The following is a 17,093-nucleotide window of genomic DNA, read 5'->3' as shown; positions in this document are numbered from 1 at the left end:
AGCCCTCACTAGGAGTCTCCATCAGTAGTGAGCAATTACCTAGTTGAGTGGGTTAAATGAAATTACCCTTTTGCCCTCTACTAAAAAAAATTATTTTCTTTGACCCAATAAAGTGAGGGTAAAATCATACTACTATCACTACTTCCATTAACGTCGTTTGGCTCATGGTTATTTCCAGTAGGTTGAGCTCGAATTGGGTTAAGGTGGTAGCCTGGATGGCTTAGCTCACCATCCCCCAAGCGGAGACTTGGGTTCGAGTCTCATCAATGATAGGGGTGGAGTATAAGTCATATTGTACTTAGGTGGTGATTGTCTATCCTCACGGACAGTAGCTATGCCTCGAACCGAATATTCCACTGGTGGATAGGGAGCCCCTATGGTCATGCCCACAGGAATTTGCTACACTGGTCGCCCCCTCCCACCCTTTTGATTAAAAGAAAAAAAAAAACCTCGAATTGGTACATATTGGCGATTATTATGAGATGAGTGGACAATGGGGAAAGATTGAGGGGGTAGGATGTAATAACTCTTTCGGAACTGGAGCCGTCGTTTGTTCCGAAGGTGAAATTTCTCCTACTATGCAATTGTTGGGAAAATAGCAAGAGAGGAGAGAGCCCACTATAAATATAGGGTTTCCCATTCCGCAATCAAGGAATCTCAATTTCTCAGGTTTGATTCTGAACTCGTCTCTCTCCTTTTAAATAGCTGTATGCACTGCAGTGCCAATCAATTATTCTGTCCGATTGTTCGTGTGTAAGATTTCAATTTTTTGACTTGCAGTGAAAGAAAGCAAGCGAAACCCTATCTTCTCCTTCTCCCATCGTTTCAGATCCAGACGAGTTCGATTAATTTTTCATTCTGATAATTTGAGGTGATTTGATCTGAAATTTAATTCCTTTGCCACATTGGCAATTTCTATACGCCTATTTGGTGATGCTTTTGTTGTTTGTTAGGGTTTTTGCAAGATGACTCAAGATGTGGAAATGAAAGAGCAACAAGCTGCTCCCTCCAATTCTGTTACTTCAACTGGCCCTTCTACTTTGCAGCGTAAGGAATCGAAACATTAGTAAATTTTACATCTTTTATATATGCCTAAACTACAGTATAGACTATTATGCAGTAGTAGTTTCGCTACTTTTGTATATGCCTGTGAGGAACAAAACCACACTATAGTAATTTAAGCATTGGGTTTTCAGAATTGAAGGAGATTGCATCTTTAATCGAGACTGGTGCATATGCCCGGGAGGTTCGTCGGATTGTGCGTGCTATTCGCCTAACCATTGCGTTGAGGCGGAAGTTGAAGGCTTCTGTGCTACATTGGTTCTTGAATTTTGCTCTTGTGCCAGGATCTGATGCTCACAGTCGGCTATCGTCTTATCTTCCCAAGGTAGTGCTCCAGCATCTTCTTATGAATGGTTGTCTTGAATTACTTGTGGTCGAACTCGGAGAACTTTTGACACAGCCAGATTCAATTGTTTGCATGAAGATAATCAGGGAACGCTTTATCCTCCTATCTTTTGGATTTTGCCTTAACTATTTTTGAACTTCTTAGTATTTTAGAAATGGTCCTAGGAGCTAGAATGCCAAGGCTAACTCAATCCAGCGTAGAAAATCTCATGTTTACTGGTTTTTGAGACAGTATTCCTCTCTCTATTAGCTCCTGAAAGAGCAGGATTGTCTGTTCATGCTGGGTATGGTAGGATGCTACATTAATGGCTCTTTCCTTGTTTATTACAAGAACTTAGTCAGGACACTAATGTAGGGGAGGTCAAGTCTATTTCACGCAGGTAGAATTTTTATGAGGAAATCTAAACGTAAAAATCGATGATATAGGAATGTAAAACGGCTAACCATTTTTTGTTATTCTTTTTCTGTCTTTCTTACTTCGTATATCTGCCAACGTCTTTTTATACTTGTAATCCTAATTTTGCAAGTTTGATGTTATTGTAGGAGGACGAGCTTGATATGGAAGTTGATACCGCAACATCTGCGACCCCAGCTCCTGTGAAGCACTCCTTGCCTGAGTTTGAGATTTATTGCTATTTGCTTGTTCTAATATTTTTAATTGATCAGAAGCGATACAATGAGGTACAAAATAGTATGTTGCAGTCAAGTCATGGGTGTTCTTCACTCAGTGGATAATGTTTTGTGTAATCGCTTTCTTGCTCATTGCTGGTGTCCTACAGGCTAAAGCATGCTCCTCGGCAAGTATTGCCCGTCTCAAGAATGTGAATAGGCGGACCGTTGATGTTCTAGCTGCTAGACTCTACTTCTATTACTCTCTCAGCTATGAACTCACTGGTGATCTTGCTGAAATTCGGGGGTAAGTTTCTTGAAATCATCTGATAGTCTTGTTTATGTCCCAGCCTCGCGGGGCACTCGTTTTTTCTTTTCTGATTCTCTTTCATTAACAGTAATCTGCTTGCTTTGCACCGGATTGCTACATTGCGCCATGATGAGCTGGGTCAGGTTTGTTTCAACATGAAATAAGCAATTAATTGATATTTGATGCCATAATAGTGTTGGCCCATCCTTATACAATGGCATTATGCAGGAAACACTCCTCAACCTGCTACTTCGAAATTACCTCCATTACAACTTGTTTGATCAGGCAGAGAAGCTGAGGTCAAAGGCACCCCGTTTTGAAGCACATTCAAATCAGCAGGTAACTGCTATTATGACCCTTACAAATTTAGGCAAACTAGTCAGTATGGAAAAAGATTTAGCATTGCAAGGGGGGATACATTTTTTCCATAGGAGTGCAGACATTGAACAAAACCCAATACATTGGCATTGGGGTTGTCAGAATGACTCTGTGTCTTCAAGGATCACAGTTGGAGCTGGTGAGAATTTGAGATAATAATTGAAAGCTTTGGTAAAACAGACAGAAATGAGGCTTGTTAGGCTAAAGATTATGAATTTGGTGAAATGTCTTCAAGTACAAGTTTCATGAAACACATATGATAACAAAATGTTTCAATAATGCTAAAGCTATGTTTAAGGCAATAAGTAAAAATAAGTCTTGAACTTGCAAAATCCCCTTCAAGCGTGTTTGAATGTGAAAGAAGTCTTCTGGCTCTGGCATCTTATCTACTCATACTGAATCTTATGTTTTGCTTGGCTCTTTTATCAACTATCATTTCGTATGAGTTTTTATAGGAGTATGAACTTAGGACACTTTTGTTGAACATCTTAGTTAAAGAATTATGGTTTGGACAGCCTTGTGTACTCTGTAAGGGACCGTGTCTCAATCCTACTGTGGTCCTTGTTTGGTACGTCTCTTTTCGTGTGGTTCTTTAGATTTTAAAGTATGGTTACTCCCATGTCAACCCAGTTTCTGCATCGTGATTTGTGAAATGTCTATGCTCTTTGATATCCTTTTTCTCACACTGACTATTTCCTATTGCAGTTCTGCCGCTACCTCTTTTATCTTGGAAAGATTAGGACCATACAGTTGGAGTATACAGATGCAAAAGAGTCACTACTGCAAGCTGCTCGGAAGGCTCCTGTTGCAGCTCTTGGTTTCCGGGTACAATGCAATAAGTGGGCAGTGATAGTCCGCCTTCTGCTTGGAGAAATTCCCGAGAGGACTGTTTTTATGCAGAAGGGCATGGAGAAGGCTTTGAGGCCTTACTTTGAGCTTACAAATGTGAGTCCTGGTTCCTCGAATGTTTTGTTATTTGCCTTCACAGTTAGTTTCCCCCAGGATCAAGGCTTGGAAAGTTGTAAAAGACTATAAATGAAAAGAAAAAGAAAAACACAGGCTTTTTGCTTTAGTCGGGATCTATGAAAAGCTAGTTTTCTGGGGAGTTTTTTTTGTCTTTAGTGAACAATTTCGAGTTCTGATTAAGTTTTTTTACTAATCAGGTTCGTTTTGAATGTCAAAAGTGAAAGAATCTCTAAAAATGGGGATATTTTCTGTCTTTCTTGGATTTGTTTCAAATACATTCCATCTTTTTTTTCGTCTGGCTTTTTGGACGTTCCAAGTGTAGCTTTCTAAAGCACAATTGAGTGGTTGAGGTCAATAGATTTGAATAATGGCCTAAGGCTCAAAAGTCTCATGTTAACTGCAAATCTTTTGCTGCTGATTAACACGATGTGTCGGCTTTTCAGGCTGTTCGAGTTGGAGATCTGGAACTGTTCAAAGCTGTTGCTGAGAAGTTCTCCACTACTTTTAGCTCTGACGGGACCCAGAACTTAATTGTTAGGCTGCGGCACAATGTTATAAGGACTGGCTTACGAAACATCAGCATTTCGTATTCGCGGATCTCACTGACTGATGTTGCCAAAAAGCTGAGACTGGACTCTGAAAATCCTGTTGCTGATGCTGAGAGTATTGTTGCCAAAGCAATCCGAGATGGCGCCATTGACGCCACACTGGATCATGCAAGTGGGTGGATGGTTTCGAAAGAGACTGGGGATATCTACTCTACGAATGAGCCTCAAATTGCTTTCAACTCTAGGATTGCTTTCTGCCTCAATATGCATAATGAAGCTGTGCGTGCTCTTCGATTTCCTCCAAACTCCGACAAGGAGAAGGAAAGTGCTGAGAAGAGGAGGGAGAGACAACAACAAGAGCAAGAGCTTGCGAAGCACATAGCTGAGGAAGATGACGATGAGTTCTGAATTACTATTTAGCTGCTGCTGCGTAGCCTCTGCTTTCGTTTTTAAACTTTGCAAACTGCTTTCGGGCTTGGTGTTATTGTTGTTCAACTGTTTCCCGATTTATGTTGTGGGGCGCATATCGTGCGACCCTGCGCTTGAATTTATGCTATCATTTGGCTGATGACAACTCCATTCTCCTATCAATTCTGTTGAACAATGGCATAATCTCTTTTTTAAGTTTGATTAAAGCTCCTCAGTTTTGTTAAAGCTGGCTTTTGTGTTTTCATTATTCTGTGCCTAAAGGCATTACCAAACAATCGCTTGATCAGAGCAATTTTAGTCGGTCGATCTAGTATATTTTGCTTGGATAGACATAGATGAACAACACAGAAAACGTCTTATGAAAGGGCAAGACTTCATATAAGAATACAGAGGAAGAGAAAAACAAGTATGATTAGAAAATACTCTCTCGCACAGTACAACTTAAATTCCAAGATCTCAACAAGGCAATGTGCGCTACAAATTGTATCCAAAAGTATTCTTGAATATATTTTTGTTGATCTAGATTAGGACCAACACCGAAGCTTTGCAACAACTCCAGCAATGTTCGAGAGTTTAATCCCCTCCAGCAGCAGTAATTCACCCAGCTGAACTCAACCCAAACGACTTGACAATGCCACTGACCCTTTCAGCGAAAGTCCTGGAGGTTATCTTTTTACCCGGGACGTGAAATGGGTTTGAAACTGCATCCACATATGCTGAATGGAACCTCCTGAAAAACTGTTCCATAGATTTCACCAAAACACTACAAAGTCAGATATCTGGAAGATAAAATACCATCAGCAAAAGAAAAAGCACGCCACTCTCTGATAGTGGTCAGAGAGTAAAACAAGCTTATAAGCTGAAAGCGGATGGTAAGCTTGACAAGATAGCAAGAAACTCCAATCATTTTACATTTTTTTAGGTATGCTTCAACTTCTAGAGAGTAGGGTAAATTGAATCCAAATGCAAAGGATTCAATAGAACGATGACAAGATGGTTTTGCAGGCTGGACCTAGATTACAAGATTGCTAACAGCAATTGGAAAACACTTCTTCTTGAAGCATTAGAAATGGACCAAATGGTAGCTTTACTGTCGTAAATGGCAAGTACATGACTTTCCTACATTGATAGTACAATCCTTTCGACCTTTCCTCTCGGTCCCCATCTTCTTCTTCAAATGAAGTCAAAGAGAAATATGTCAAGGCACTCGCCCCATCTAAAGTACAATTATAGAGGACTATAAAGCCTGCCAAGTGCTACAGCTTAGGGATACACATTTGTACAGCATGAGGTTTGTCAATCATCAGCATTATGTCACCATAGTTGTTTGGCATCTTGTGCCAATCATTGCGGACATGCATATACACAGTTCATGGCTTCAGAAAGCAACAACACTCAGATCCTTCAACTTTGAAGGGAAATACTTACATTTCTCACATCTGCATCTCGGACGTCAAGGTCTGTGGTCACCAAGATGAATTTCACCTTAGTATTTGTCAAATACCCATACCTGTAGATGGAATAACGTATTTATAGTGCATCATATGGACCCGAGTAGTAAATTGAGAACAATCATAATTCATAAGCGTTTTCTCATCTGTCATATAAAGCAGAATATGCTTACACTTTGTAGTTTTCACTTGGATAAAGCAAACCAAGGAATGTCTCATTCAGTGTCGGTCCTGACTTTTTCGGATTATTTACTGGAATAACAAACAAAACCAGTCTTTTTGTGAGACAAAAAGTTGTATGCTAACCCCATATTTAAGCAAATAGGTTAGGATGTTATCCAAAAACTGATACACAAAGCTAAAGAACCAAAGAGATATCAAATGCAGTGCAAGTCCTCTACTTATTGTCTTCAAGAAGCTGGAATATGTGTTAGGTAACACTAAGATAGCAAGGTCAAAAGCACTTAGTCACAAAAAATAGGGTCAACTGCACACAAAAAGGTCATCACACGCAGCACTCCACACATTACCAACATATAACTTCAAACACGCAATTAAATACATCGAAACTGTTGGCTATCAATAGCCTATGGCAGGAGGTAGGAAAAAGATGTGGCCTTCTCGAATTAAAAAGAATACTTCACAGAAAATTCTCTTGAATAATTATCAGCAATGGGAGCGCAGCAAAAATTAGATTAAAGCCATCTTCAGTCCCTAACAAATTTTCCAAAGCCCACAACAATAATCTTTCCTAAAAATTTGTGAATCACCCTTTACTCCTCCCACCACAAAAGCAAAGATAAAGGGAAAGTAAAACCATAAAATGGGCTGAATTTATCCAACATACAATTCAAAATCGAGTCCAAAAACAAGCAAGGGGAGACTAGAGACATGGCTCATCCTAGAGTTTCAGAGGTTCAACTAATCTCTCTCAAAAAGGAGAGTAAGTCCCAAAGTAGCTAACCAAGTGCATATAACAAGTTAGTACAAGACCAACATCCTCATATTGTTATGTAATCCTCGCAGCAGCTCAAAATAAAAAGTCATACTATAGACTGAGGAGCTTAGGGAAATTCATCAAGGAGATGGCTTGATTGTTTTATTCTAAAAGGAACACGGGATCAGCCAAAAAACAAAATGAAGGGGCTCCATTTTACTGTCCTTCCAGAGGCAACATCCTTCTAACAAATGCGAGACTTGACTTCTGTAATGATCAAAGTACGAATGTCCGGTAATCCACACATACACATCTATATGCACACACGGTCACACACAATTCATTTGATATGTATAGTCTTTCAAAATGAACACTTATCAGTGGCACTGGATCATATTGGGGAAGTTGGTTAAGCCTCCCAAATCACTACTACAGGGAACAAATATGGGGAAGTAGCTAGTCAACAAATTATTTTGACTAGACTACAGGCATATAACCTTAGTCACATAATCCTGCAGTAGACCTTTCGCTCTCGGTTTCAATCCCTCTGCTCTTGGTTTCAATTCTTGCTCTAAGCTCGATCTCGCGAATTCTATTAGTTTGGGCTGTTTTGAAAGACACTTTCGCGCTCGTGCAAGTGCATTATGTGACTTAGGGAATAACAATACAATGACAGCAGCCATCTCAAAACTCAAAAGATGGTCCAATCGGGCACATCATTTGTTGTTCCAGTACCTAGACAATGGCTCTCATTCTAAATTGCTAAATTCAAGCGATAGATCTAAGGCTTCTGTTCTCCTAGGAGAAAATTGACTTGGTTGCTAGCTCGAATATGATTTAAGGGCCAAAATCCAAATATAACGAGATTAAGTTGGGAAATTATGCATTCAGAAACATGGAAGCATTGAGCGATGTAAAACTAAATGCTGATATCGATCGATCGAGAGAGACCTCTTTCGTCGACGACGTCCAGGGAGCAATGAACTATGTGATGAAGTTTTAGGGCATCATCAGCCTCAGTGAAGCTCTGTATGTATAGTGGGTTGTTCTGTTCGCCACGAATCGCGTTAATTTTGTCAGATCTCGATATTAGATACATATATACGTAGATAGATATTCAGAGAGAGAGAGATAGAGAGAGAGATGAAAGCAGACCTGGTGGCCGACGACGGCGACGCATACAATCATCTTCTCCGGTCTACTCTAAAGCCCGATCACACGGCAGATGGCAGCGTAGAGGAACTATATCCCCCAGTTGAAGGAAATAAACTTGCGTTCTCTTGTCGAATGGACCTAGGACGACGTCGTTTATAAAGGACCTCCCGTCTTCAAAATGCGAGTTTTTTTTGGGCCTACAAAACAATGTTCTTGTAAAAAACCTTGCGCTAGTTTGGTATCAGAGAGAGAGAGAGAGAGGGAGCAGGTATTGTTCAAATGGAGAAGTCGATCAATCGAAATGGAAAATTCCTAAACCCAACAGGTATTGTTCTTCTCTCTCTAAAGATTTTCTCGGTTCTTCGCAAATCAACCGGTATTTATGCAGTTTAATGCTCTGTTTGGAATCTGTGGAAAATAAAATAAAATAAAATTGGAGGAAAATGGAAGGAAAAATTTTCTATTCTCAAAATTTAAAATTGTTATTTTCTTTTCTTTTTCTCTCCCAACCAAACCATAGTAGGGAAATTTTTTTACTTTTCCTTTTTTTTCCTTAAGTTCCAAACAGAGCCTAAGTGTTTGCAAGCATTTTGGTTTAGGTTTTTAATTATTGCTCTTGAAATTTTTTGCTCCGCTATAGCATTGAAGTTTTGGCTTCCCCAGTTCTTATAGATTTATGGTGTACTTAAAATCTAAAATACATATTAACAACTTGACAACCCCGACCTGGAAATTAAGATTGTTGTGTACTTTAGGTTTATGCCCATCCTCATTTACTGTCCATTTCATGAGTGTATTTCGTGTTTGGGTGGCTAATAATCAGCAACCAATGGTGGAATTCGTATAAAAACACCCAAATGACCAAACCAAACCCTCAACACGCATAAGACCCTGTAAAAGATATGGAAAAAATACAAGAAAAAGATTGAGTGGTCAGTGATATGGTGAGGTGGTGAATAAAGTTCCAGAATCAAGAAAATGATCAATTGAGCAAATGGGAGTGCTTGGTTAGTGAACCTTAACTCAGTCTCTAAACTTGCACTGATATTCCGAATTACTTTCTTCAGACACTCAGAGCAGTATGGAGGGAGAAAAACACGGGTGAAGAAGCAAGAGTGCACCCAAATTGCAGCAATGCATCGAAATCTTTATCGTGATTGTAGTGATCAATCAACAAAATCTAGTACTTATGTTATATTTCCTGTATATAGTTCTATAACTAAGAGAAAGCGTCCGTTAGTGTTCATTCCCCTCCCGATTGAATTCTTTGAGGAAAGGCTAAAAGGGAGAAACAAATAAACATAGAGATCGGCCCTTGGTGTTAAGTACATTCTCTTGAAACAAATGGTAAGTTCTCTTTCCGTGAATTTTTGTTAGCTGTATTCATTCACTCAAATTTATATCCAACAGAATTTAAACATGAGTTCTTGTTTTCATTAGATTTTCATTTTTTTTTGCTTTCTCTTGACAACTACTTCTTCCATGTGCTTTTTAAGTACATGTCAAAAAGTACTGACATGTACTGCGCAGTTGAAACACTCCATCAGTAGTGCCTGCACCTATGTTATCACCCAAAAGTTTGGAGTTTGAGCTCTTCTCCGTGCTTACGCTAAGTTGTTTTGGAGTATTTTTTTTTTCTTTATCCGATAACTCAGAGTATCTTGGCCTATTTATACGCGTTTCGACTGCTGACCAATCCCACCGTCCACTTTCTTTTGAAGTATCTAGTTGTTGCTTGGGTGGAGAGATTAGTCTTTCCAGTGTTACCACACAAGAAAAGAAGATCTCTCTAGGATCTGTTGACTCAGTTTTGGGGTTCTTATTTGTGGTTCTATCTTCAGTAACTCCTGGAAAAGGAGCAATGCTGGACATGTTGTAGCCTCAGTCTTGGGATTAGTTCTTGTTAGTATTGTTGTTGTCATTGATATGTTGCTCTCATGTTCTGCACTGATGCAGACTTGTTTCTGCCTAATAAAAACATGACATGTAGGCACTTCATCCACACTCTGTGATGTGCTCATAGACCTTTTTCTGCCTAATAGACCATACGAAATGCAAGCACTTCATCCAATATCGATCAAAGTTTAAACATAATACAACCAAAAAACGATTCCGCTGATATAATTGGACTGTGTGGACTACCAGTCTACCACCACTTTTATGCGATTACCGTTATTTTTGTTCCTTGCAGTTATTGTCTGATCTAGTTCCTAATAGAACGCGCTGAAGAAACTTTGAAAAATTATCATAAGACTTTTTCTGTCAATGTGACATAGTGAGCCGCGAAAGTTCCTTTAATCAAGTCTCCTTGAAAAATCAACACGGATCTTTGTGTGCATGATACTGGGTAATTTGTGAGATGTGCATGATATTGGGTAATTTGTGAGATCCAAAAAGCATGAATTTGGCTAGATACTAATGTCACCTTAACAAAACTTGGAATGCTAACTTCTAAATGTTGGATGTATGTTTTCTTGTGTTTAATTGAGAACTATTTATGATACTCTCCGAGCGAATGTATCGTCGTGTCGATGTCCTTAAAGCTTCTGTACTTTGTTCCTTTATTCGGAGAGTGGTTTAGTGGAAGAACCACTGTCGTAGCCTGTCCCATGATTTGTATTCTGCTTCTGGATTGTGGTTTTGTTCCATTGGAGGTTAGTATACGTCAAGGCTAGCTAGTAGCTCCTCTTGAGTTGATCTATAAATACTTTAACTCAAAAAATGTACATTGATTTTGTTCTTAACATCCTGTTGCTACTTGTAACGAAAGCGACAACTACGCATTGCTACATTTTCCTTATTCTTTAACACGTTCTGTATTAGTTTAATTCAGTTTGTCCTGGATTGTGGTGAGGTAAAAATGCACTTGTTAAATCTCACCTTCAAACCCTACCCTTTCTTCTACTTATGTTGCAGTGTCAAGTACTTATATTTTTTTGTCAAGTGCCACAAATACCAGCTGATGTACCGGCATAACAGTAACTACAGTACGTGGTTTATTACATTTTTTCTATGTACGTGCTACAACCCGGAAGCACTACAAGATTAGGGAGGGAATGCCATGTAGTCTTCGGTCTGTTCTCCTATGTGTCACAAGTACATGGGCATTGCCTTATGTTGGTTCTAAGAAGACACATTTGACTATCAAACTAGATGTGAAAAGTATTCCAAATGTGATGTAGTTGTTTGTTGAAGAATATGCGTTAGGATTGTGTATATAGCTCGTTGTAAGCTGGGGGTAAGTATTGATTAGCAGCAGAGTTGAAGATAGGCATGCAAATGGCGACACTCAAAAACCTTCATAGAGTACTTTGTTGTTGTGACTTCTGAGTAAACCTTCATAGAGTATTTTGTTGCGACTTCTGAGTAGTAATATTTGGCATGTATTACAAATCCGCATGGTCATTTTAAGTCATGGTGTGGATTTAAATTTCTTGCATTCGTTTTGGTTAAACTTACTCAAGTTTGAACTTGCACCCTTCGCAAGTCTGTTAAGTCACCGATAAATTTAGGGTGTGTGTTCTTTAGTGAATTTTCTCCTGCCAATAGTGTACACGCATTCTAAAGAACCAAGAATGTTTTCCTTAATCATAAGAAAAGACCAAGAACGCATTTTCTTTATACTTTGTGTACTTATAATTAAACAAGAAGGACTACTGCTCCAATTGTTGTCGAGGTTTTGTAAATCCTACCACTGGTCCACTACCCCTGTTGGATTTTTCTAGAAGGAACATAAAATCGAAGCTTTGGAATACTTTGACATTCAAGTGAAATATGTAAGGTTGTCAGACCATTTCCAGCCCTTGCTCTATTTTAAACTCATAATCAAAATCTAAGCATAATATCATAAATATCATTCCAGTCAGTGACTCAAATTCATATCAAATTGAATTGTACTCATATTTTTTAACCAGGGAGACTCAAATCTTATTCAAATTTTATAGGTCATTTTCTCCATCTTAAATTTACAATTTTATCATTAATCAACCTTTTACTTGAATAAATACTTAAATTGAAACTTGACCATCGAAGTGCTTCATACCAAATACATCTTGAATAAAAAAATTGAGTTACGTGATGGAGATGGAGATGGAGATGTTCAAAGGTGATTTTTATTCAAGTTAGAGGGTGAGATTGGTAGGTTGAGAGTGGAGGGAAAAAGGGAGGGAGGGACCACAACTATGGTTTGGCAGAGGCCCATACGTCTTGTTCTCATCGTCCTAACATTGGATTCCTCTTAGAGTCCCTTCAAAATGTGTGGGTTACTATTAATTAGTCCCACAATCCTTTGCAATTTAAAAAAAGTAGTGCCGAACGAAAAGTTGTAAACTTTTGGTTAAAATAGTAGATTGTGTTAGTATTATTTTTGCTTTTGTGCACAACGTTGTTAATATGTTGGTGTTGGTATTGCGGCCCTACCCACTATTTCCTTCAACAAATTTTCTTCAATAGAATTTTTGGATCAACTTGCGTGCTCCTCGACCCAGTCACCCACGTCATCTCATGGCTGTGCTATCATTATGTACTCTGTAAAGCATAAGTAATTTGATTCCACATATCATTAACACCGAGTTGAGTTTTGTTCACCCTCTACTTTAAAGGATGAACATAGTATCCTTCATATTAGTTAAAAAAATGTGAATTTTATCACAAAATGATCATTCTTACCCAACAATGTATTGCATGAAAGAAACCTGCACAATTTCAACTAATGAGAGAAAATCATAATATCCATCCTCTTCTTTTAAGAAACACATGAACAAAATTGCACTCATTAACACCTGCTTTTTACCCATTGGGTTTGGAGAGTCGTATTGGTTGTTTTCTAGTCCAAAAATGGGACTACTGACTCCTCTTTCTGCTTTTCTCGGTCTGTAAGCCACCGGATTCCTCCTTTCAATGTGCCAGCCAGCCAGCCTTTCAGACCCGTAACTTTGGTTTGGGTTTTGGCCGGTTCCCCAGCCCGAAGGTCATCTTTTGGCCCCCTCCCCCACCAGGCAACACGTGTCACCCTTTCATAGGTCGCTTGACCCATGAACCAATGGGGCTTGGGCTCGTGGCTCAAGTTTTGCCAAACCCAACAACACGGGTCGCAAACATTTCCAAAGAAGAATTGCGCACTTAATTGAGCATAGTCAAGTGGCCCCGGCGGACATCTATTTGATTGGCCATGCTCCGAGAGTACTCTACAATTACTCCCAAAACGCATGGTTCATTCATTGGACACCGGCCTAATCAAAGTCTGAATTTGATATGATGTGCGAGCTGGTATTATCCGTGACCGTGAGACGGGACGTCTAGTCCCTTGGCTATAAGCCCTATAAAACCACGTTTGGTCCCCTCGTCGACAGCTTTTTTTCCAAAATACGTCTTGAAAAAATTTTTCCCTGCTAGCTGGGTATATCTGTTGACACATTTAGGCCGTTCAATACATTTTTAAATGATTCAGATTGAAACTCTCACTCTCTCTTTCACCTCACAACTCTTTTTTCTCTTTCTAAATCTGAACCGTTAAAAAACGCAATAAACGATTCGAATGCACCGAGCGGATACCATGTGATACCCATCCGACACTATGAATTTGGTTCTAATCCTGGCCTTTTATGTCATTCAACCACAGCCTGGGGGTGGGAGCTGGCTACTCGAACGAGACAAGAAAACGAAAGCCACTAGAGAGAGAGAGAGAGAGAGAGAGAGAGAGACCACCACCACTACTTGGACAGAAAGTAAATAGTACACATCCACATCTAACGACAAAATACTGAATAATTTTAGGTGGAAAAAGGCACAAAAGAAATGAAAAGCAAAACAGCAGCAGCTCACCATCCTTCCATACACACGTACACAATACACAAACAAATAGAGCTGAGAAATGGATCGGAGGAGGAGATCAACAAGATCGATCCAAATTAAAAGCGGTGATTTTAGTTTTAGTTGGTTGGGTTGCTGCGGAATGATCCCAAAGCTTTAATAGCCGCAGCTCTCAAGATGTACTGGTGGTACGCCGCTGCTGCCAACGCTCCCACGAATGGTCCAACCCAGAAGATCCACTGTCCAACAAATAAACATTAATTCAAAACCATACATCACCCAAAATCCCATATAGATCATGACACGCGTTCACATACATAAACAAAAATTAAAAAACAGTTTTGGAAAAGAAGAAGAAGATGAAAACTCACTTGGTCATCCCAGATTTTTTCCTTGTTGTAGATAACGGCAGCTCCAAAGCTCCTAGCAGGGTTAATACCAGTCCCGGTAATGGGGATAGTGGCCAAGTGAACCATGAACACGGCAAACCCAATAGGCAGAGGAGCCAAAACCTGTCCCCAAAATAAATAAAAACAAGTTCAAAATCAAAATCTAGGCACATGTTAGCAGCTTTTAAAAAAAGAGATCAATATGGGGATACTTACAGGGACGTGAGAGTCACGGGCACTGCGCTTGGGGTCAGTGGCGGAGAAGACGGTGTAGACGAGCACGAAGGTTCCGATGATCTCAGCACCAAGAGCAGTGCCCTTGTTGTACCCCAAGGCAATGGAGTTGGCCCCACCTCCCAGCGTGTTGAAGTCGTGCTTCATGAAGGCCTTCACCAACCCAACTCCACAGATCGCACCCAGGCACTGCGCTATCATGTACGACACCGCCCTGATCAGCGAAACCTTCCTAGCCAGAAACAGCCCGAACGTCACCGCCGGATTTATGTGACCACCTGCACAAAGATGAAACAGAAGAAATTAATTTACGGAGTATAATTTACATAAATAGACTAGATGTGTTAAGGGAGTAAATGGGAGGTTTGTGTGTGTACCGGAGATGCCGGCGGTGCAGTAGACGAGGACGAAGATCATGCCGCCGAAGGCCCAGGCGATGCCGAGGAGGCCAACGCCGCCGCAGGGGTCGGTCGCGCTCTGCTTCTTGTAGCCGATGACGGTGGCGACAGTGATGTAGAGAAAGAGGAGGGTGGCGATGAACTCGGCTATGAGGGCTCTGTAGAAGGACCAGAGCTTGAGCTCCGCCATGTCGAGGAGTGGTGCAGGTGGTGGGTCCACGTAGTCCTTTCCATGGTGGTGGGCGTGTCCTTCCTCGCTCACTTCCTTCGACATCTTCTTCCTTTTCTTATCTCTCTTTCTCTCTCTCTCTCTCTATGTGAGTGAGCTTCCTCTTACTGTGAAGCTTGGAAATGCAGTGGGGTGAGCGAAGTGTAGGGGGGGTTGGGAAATCATGTAGAGCCTTTTATTGATAAAGCCGAGGGCTTTTTTGGGAATCCAATAGAAATACATATACAAACGGTTATTTAGAGAGAGAAAAATGCATGCTTTTTTCCTTTTAGGAGAGAGAGGAAGTGGGGGGTGGGGACATAGATACAGCCAAGGCCATGTGGTGGTGGTGGTGGTTTGGGTCACTTTTGCTGCATCGTCAGCCTGGCATCCAATCCAACAATATAAATCCATGGAAAAATTATTGGGTGGTCTCGTGTTACCATGCCAAAACACTCTTCTTCTTTTTTTTAATCCGCGCCAAAACACTCTTTGTGAGACTCAAGACTAATGTATAAACTTCACGAAAATGTGCGGTGAAAGATAATGTTTGGACACAAAGCAGGAGTGCCAAAGATCAGGTTTTGTTCGGTTAACCTTTTAATTTTAGTTTTAGTTTAATTTTTAATCATTACTCTATTTTTTTCTTTAATTATTATTCTATTTTTTCAATTATTACTTTCTCATTTCTCTTTATCTCTCTCCAATCATTACCCCTATCTTCAATCATTATTCTATTTCTCTCTCCACCCATTATCAAAACTAAACTAAACTAAATTCCCAACCAAACAAGCCATTTATCTCCTTCTTTTAGCCTTTTCATTCTCCCCGGCTAAGTTCCGCTAAATTTTTGAAATTTTTCCTTGTTTTGTCTTTATTTGATTTTTTTTTCGTGTTTGTTAATTTTTGCAATTAATTTTTATGAATTATTGATTCATCTCATCGAGATAAATAAAAAAAAATATTTTGACTCAAATACTATTTTTTAAAATATCTAGGGCACAACTAGGAGTGCTAGAGACAGCACAATAGTAATTACTACACACAACGGCTACATATTTGTCTTTTATCACCCCCTTTAACCTTTTCATTCTCTCTCTAAATGTGATTCGTATTTCCATTTGTGTCCCTAAGCGTTGTTCGAATTTCGAATTATACCATATGACGTCTCCCTCTAGCTGTTTGTATTGTGACTTGAGCATGCACCCCGTTTAACCGTTACTGGGATGCTTCTCGTTGTCAGCGTCGCCTGCGTCACGCAACGCAGCAAGTTTTGCATTCATGTCCGCTGAGGTGGTAATTGAATGCAATCATCACTCTTGTTGGTTATGCCCACTGATTCGGTTTGTTTACTACGTAATGAGTTTAAATTTGAACTTAAACTCAGCTCAATAGTAGGAGTAGTACTTCTCCAACATTAAACAAATTGGAGTATTACTGGTAATAGAGGCTTTAACATCTTACCATAAGAACCACTTGGGTTTGTTTACTACGTGGGCATGAGAAAGTAACAAAAACTTGTCTATTATGAGATCGCATTTTTTGAATTTTACTAAGGTCAAAACATTCCGAATGTTGAGGGCACTGAAGTGTTAATTTGCTCGGTCTTTAACTTTTTTTTTGGAAGAGATCGGTCTTTAACTTTAAAATTCTAAAATTAGTTGTGGTATGCGTAAACTGATTTGAACATCTGATTAGCAGTAAAAAAAAACACATCTTACCAAAAAGACATAATACTCCTATGTAGTGATGAGTAAAGTAACTTTAATCATGAACAATTATGGATGCTTGCGAAAGATATACTCCACTTTCTTCATTACATTAATCGGTAGAACAATGGTGAAAGTAGTGCTTTTAATTTAT

General features: G+C 39.6%; 3 protein-coding genes across 3 annotated transcripts; 1 reads left to right on the top strand and 2 right to left on the bottom strand.

Moving 5' to 3' along the window:
• The first annotated feature begins 497 nt into the window (after window positions 1-497).
• On the top strand, window positions 498-4,872 carry LOC131307736 (probable 26S proteasome non-ATPase regulatory subunit 3). The gene is made up of 10 exons (XM_058334396.1): window positions 498-669; window positions 781-871; window positions 954-1,047; window positions 1,197-1,387; window positions 1,951-2,088; window positions 2,187-2,323; window positions 2,415-2,469; window positions 2,555-2,665; window positions 3,410-3,649; window positions 4,114-4,872. The coding sequence occupies exons 3-10, from the start codon at window positions 966-968 to the stop codon at window positions 4,624-4,626; spliced, it is 1,467 nt and encodes a 488-aa protein (XP_058190379.1). The 5' UTR covers window positions 498-669; window positions 781-871; window positions 954-965; the 3' UTR covers window positions 4,627-4,872.
• Window positions 4,873-4,983: 111 nt separating this feature from the next.
• LOC131307737 (uncharacterized) lies at window positions 4,984-9,727 on the bottom strand. The gene is made up of 5 exons (XM_058334397.1): window positions 8,191-9,727; window positions 7,987-8,083; window positions 6,272-6,350; window positions 6,076-6,157; window positions 4,984-5,385 (listed from the first exon to the last, which is right to left on the bottom strand). Exons 1-5 carry the CDS (start codon window positions 8,221-8,223, stop codon window positions 5,245-5,247), a joined length of 432 nt encoding a protein of 143 aa, XP_058190380.1. The 5' UTR covers window positions 8,224-9,727; the 3' UTR covers window positions 4,984-5,244.
• A 4,211-nt stretch (window positions 9,728-13,938) lies between these two features.
• Window positions 13,939-15,600, bottom strand: LOC131307735 (aquaporin PIP2-7). The gene is made up of 4 exons (XM_058334395.1): window positions 15,002-15,600; window positions 14,607-14,902; window positions 14,373-14,513; window positions 13,939-14,240 (listed from the first exon to the last, which is right to left on the bottom strand). The coding sequence occupies exons 1-4, from the start codon at window positions 15,294-15,296 to the stop codon at window positions 14,121-14,123; spliced, it is 852 nt and encodes a 283-aa protein (XP_058190378.1). The 5' UTR covers window positions 15,297-15,600; the 3' UTR covers window positions 13,939-14,120.
• Window positions 15,601-17,093: the final 1,493 nt, after the last annotated feature.

This window comes from Rhododendron vialii, chromosome 11a, assembly GCF_030253575.1.
Source record: "Rhododendron vialii isolate Sample 1 chromosome 11a, ASM3025357v1".
Taxonomy (NCBI): Eukaryota; Viridiplantae; Streptophyta; class Magnoliopsida; order Ericales; family Ericaceae; genus Rhododendron; species Rhododendron vialii.
Note: the sequence above shows the minus strand (reverse complement) of the source record. Positions and strands in the feature narration are given on the sequence as shown.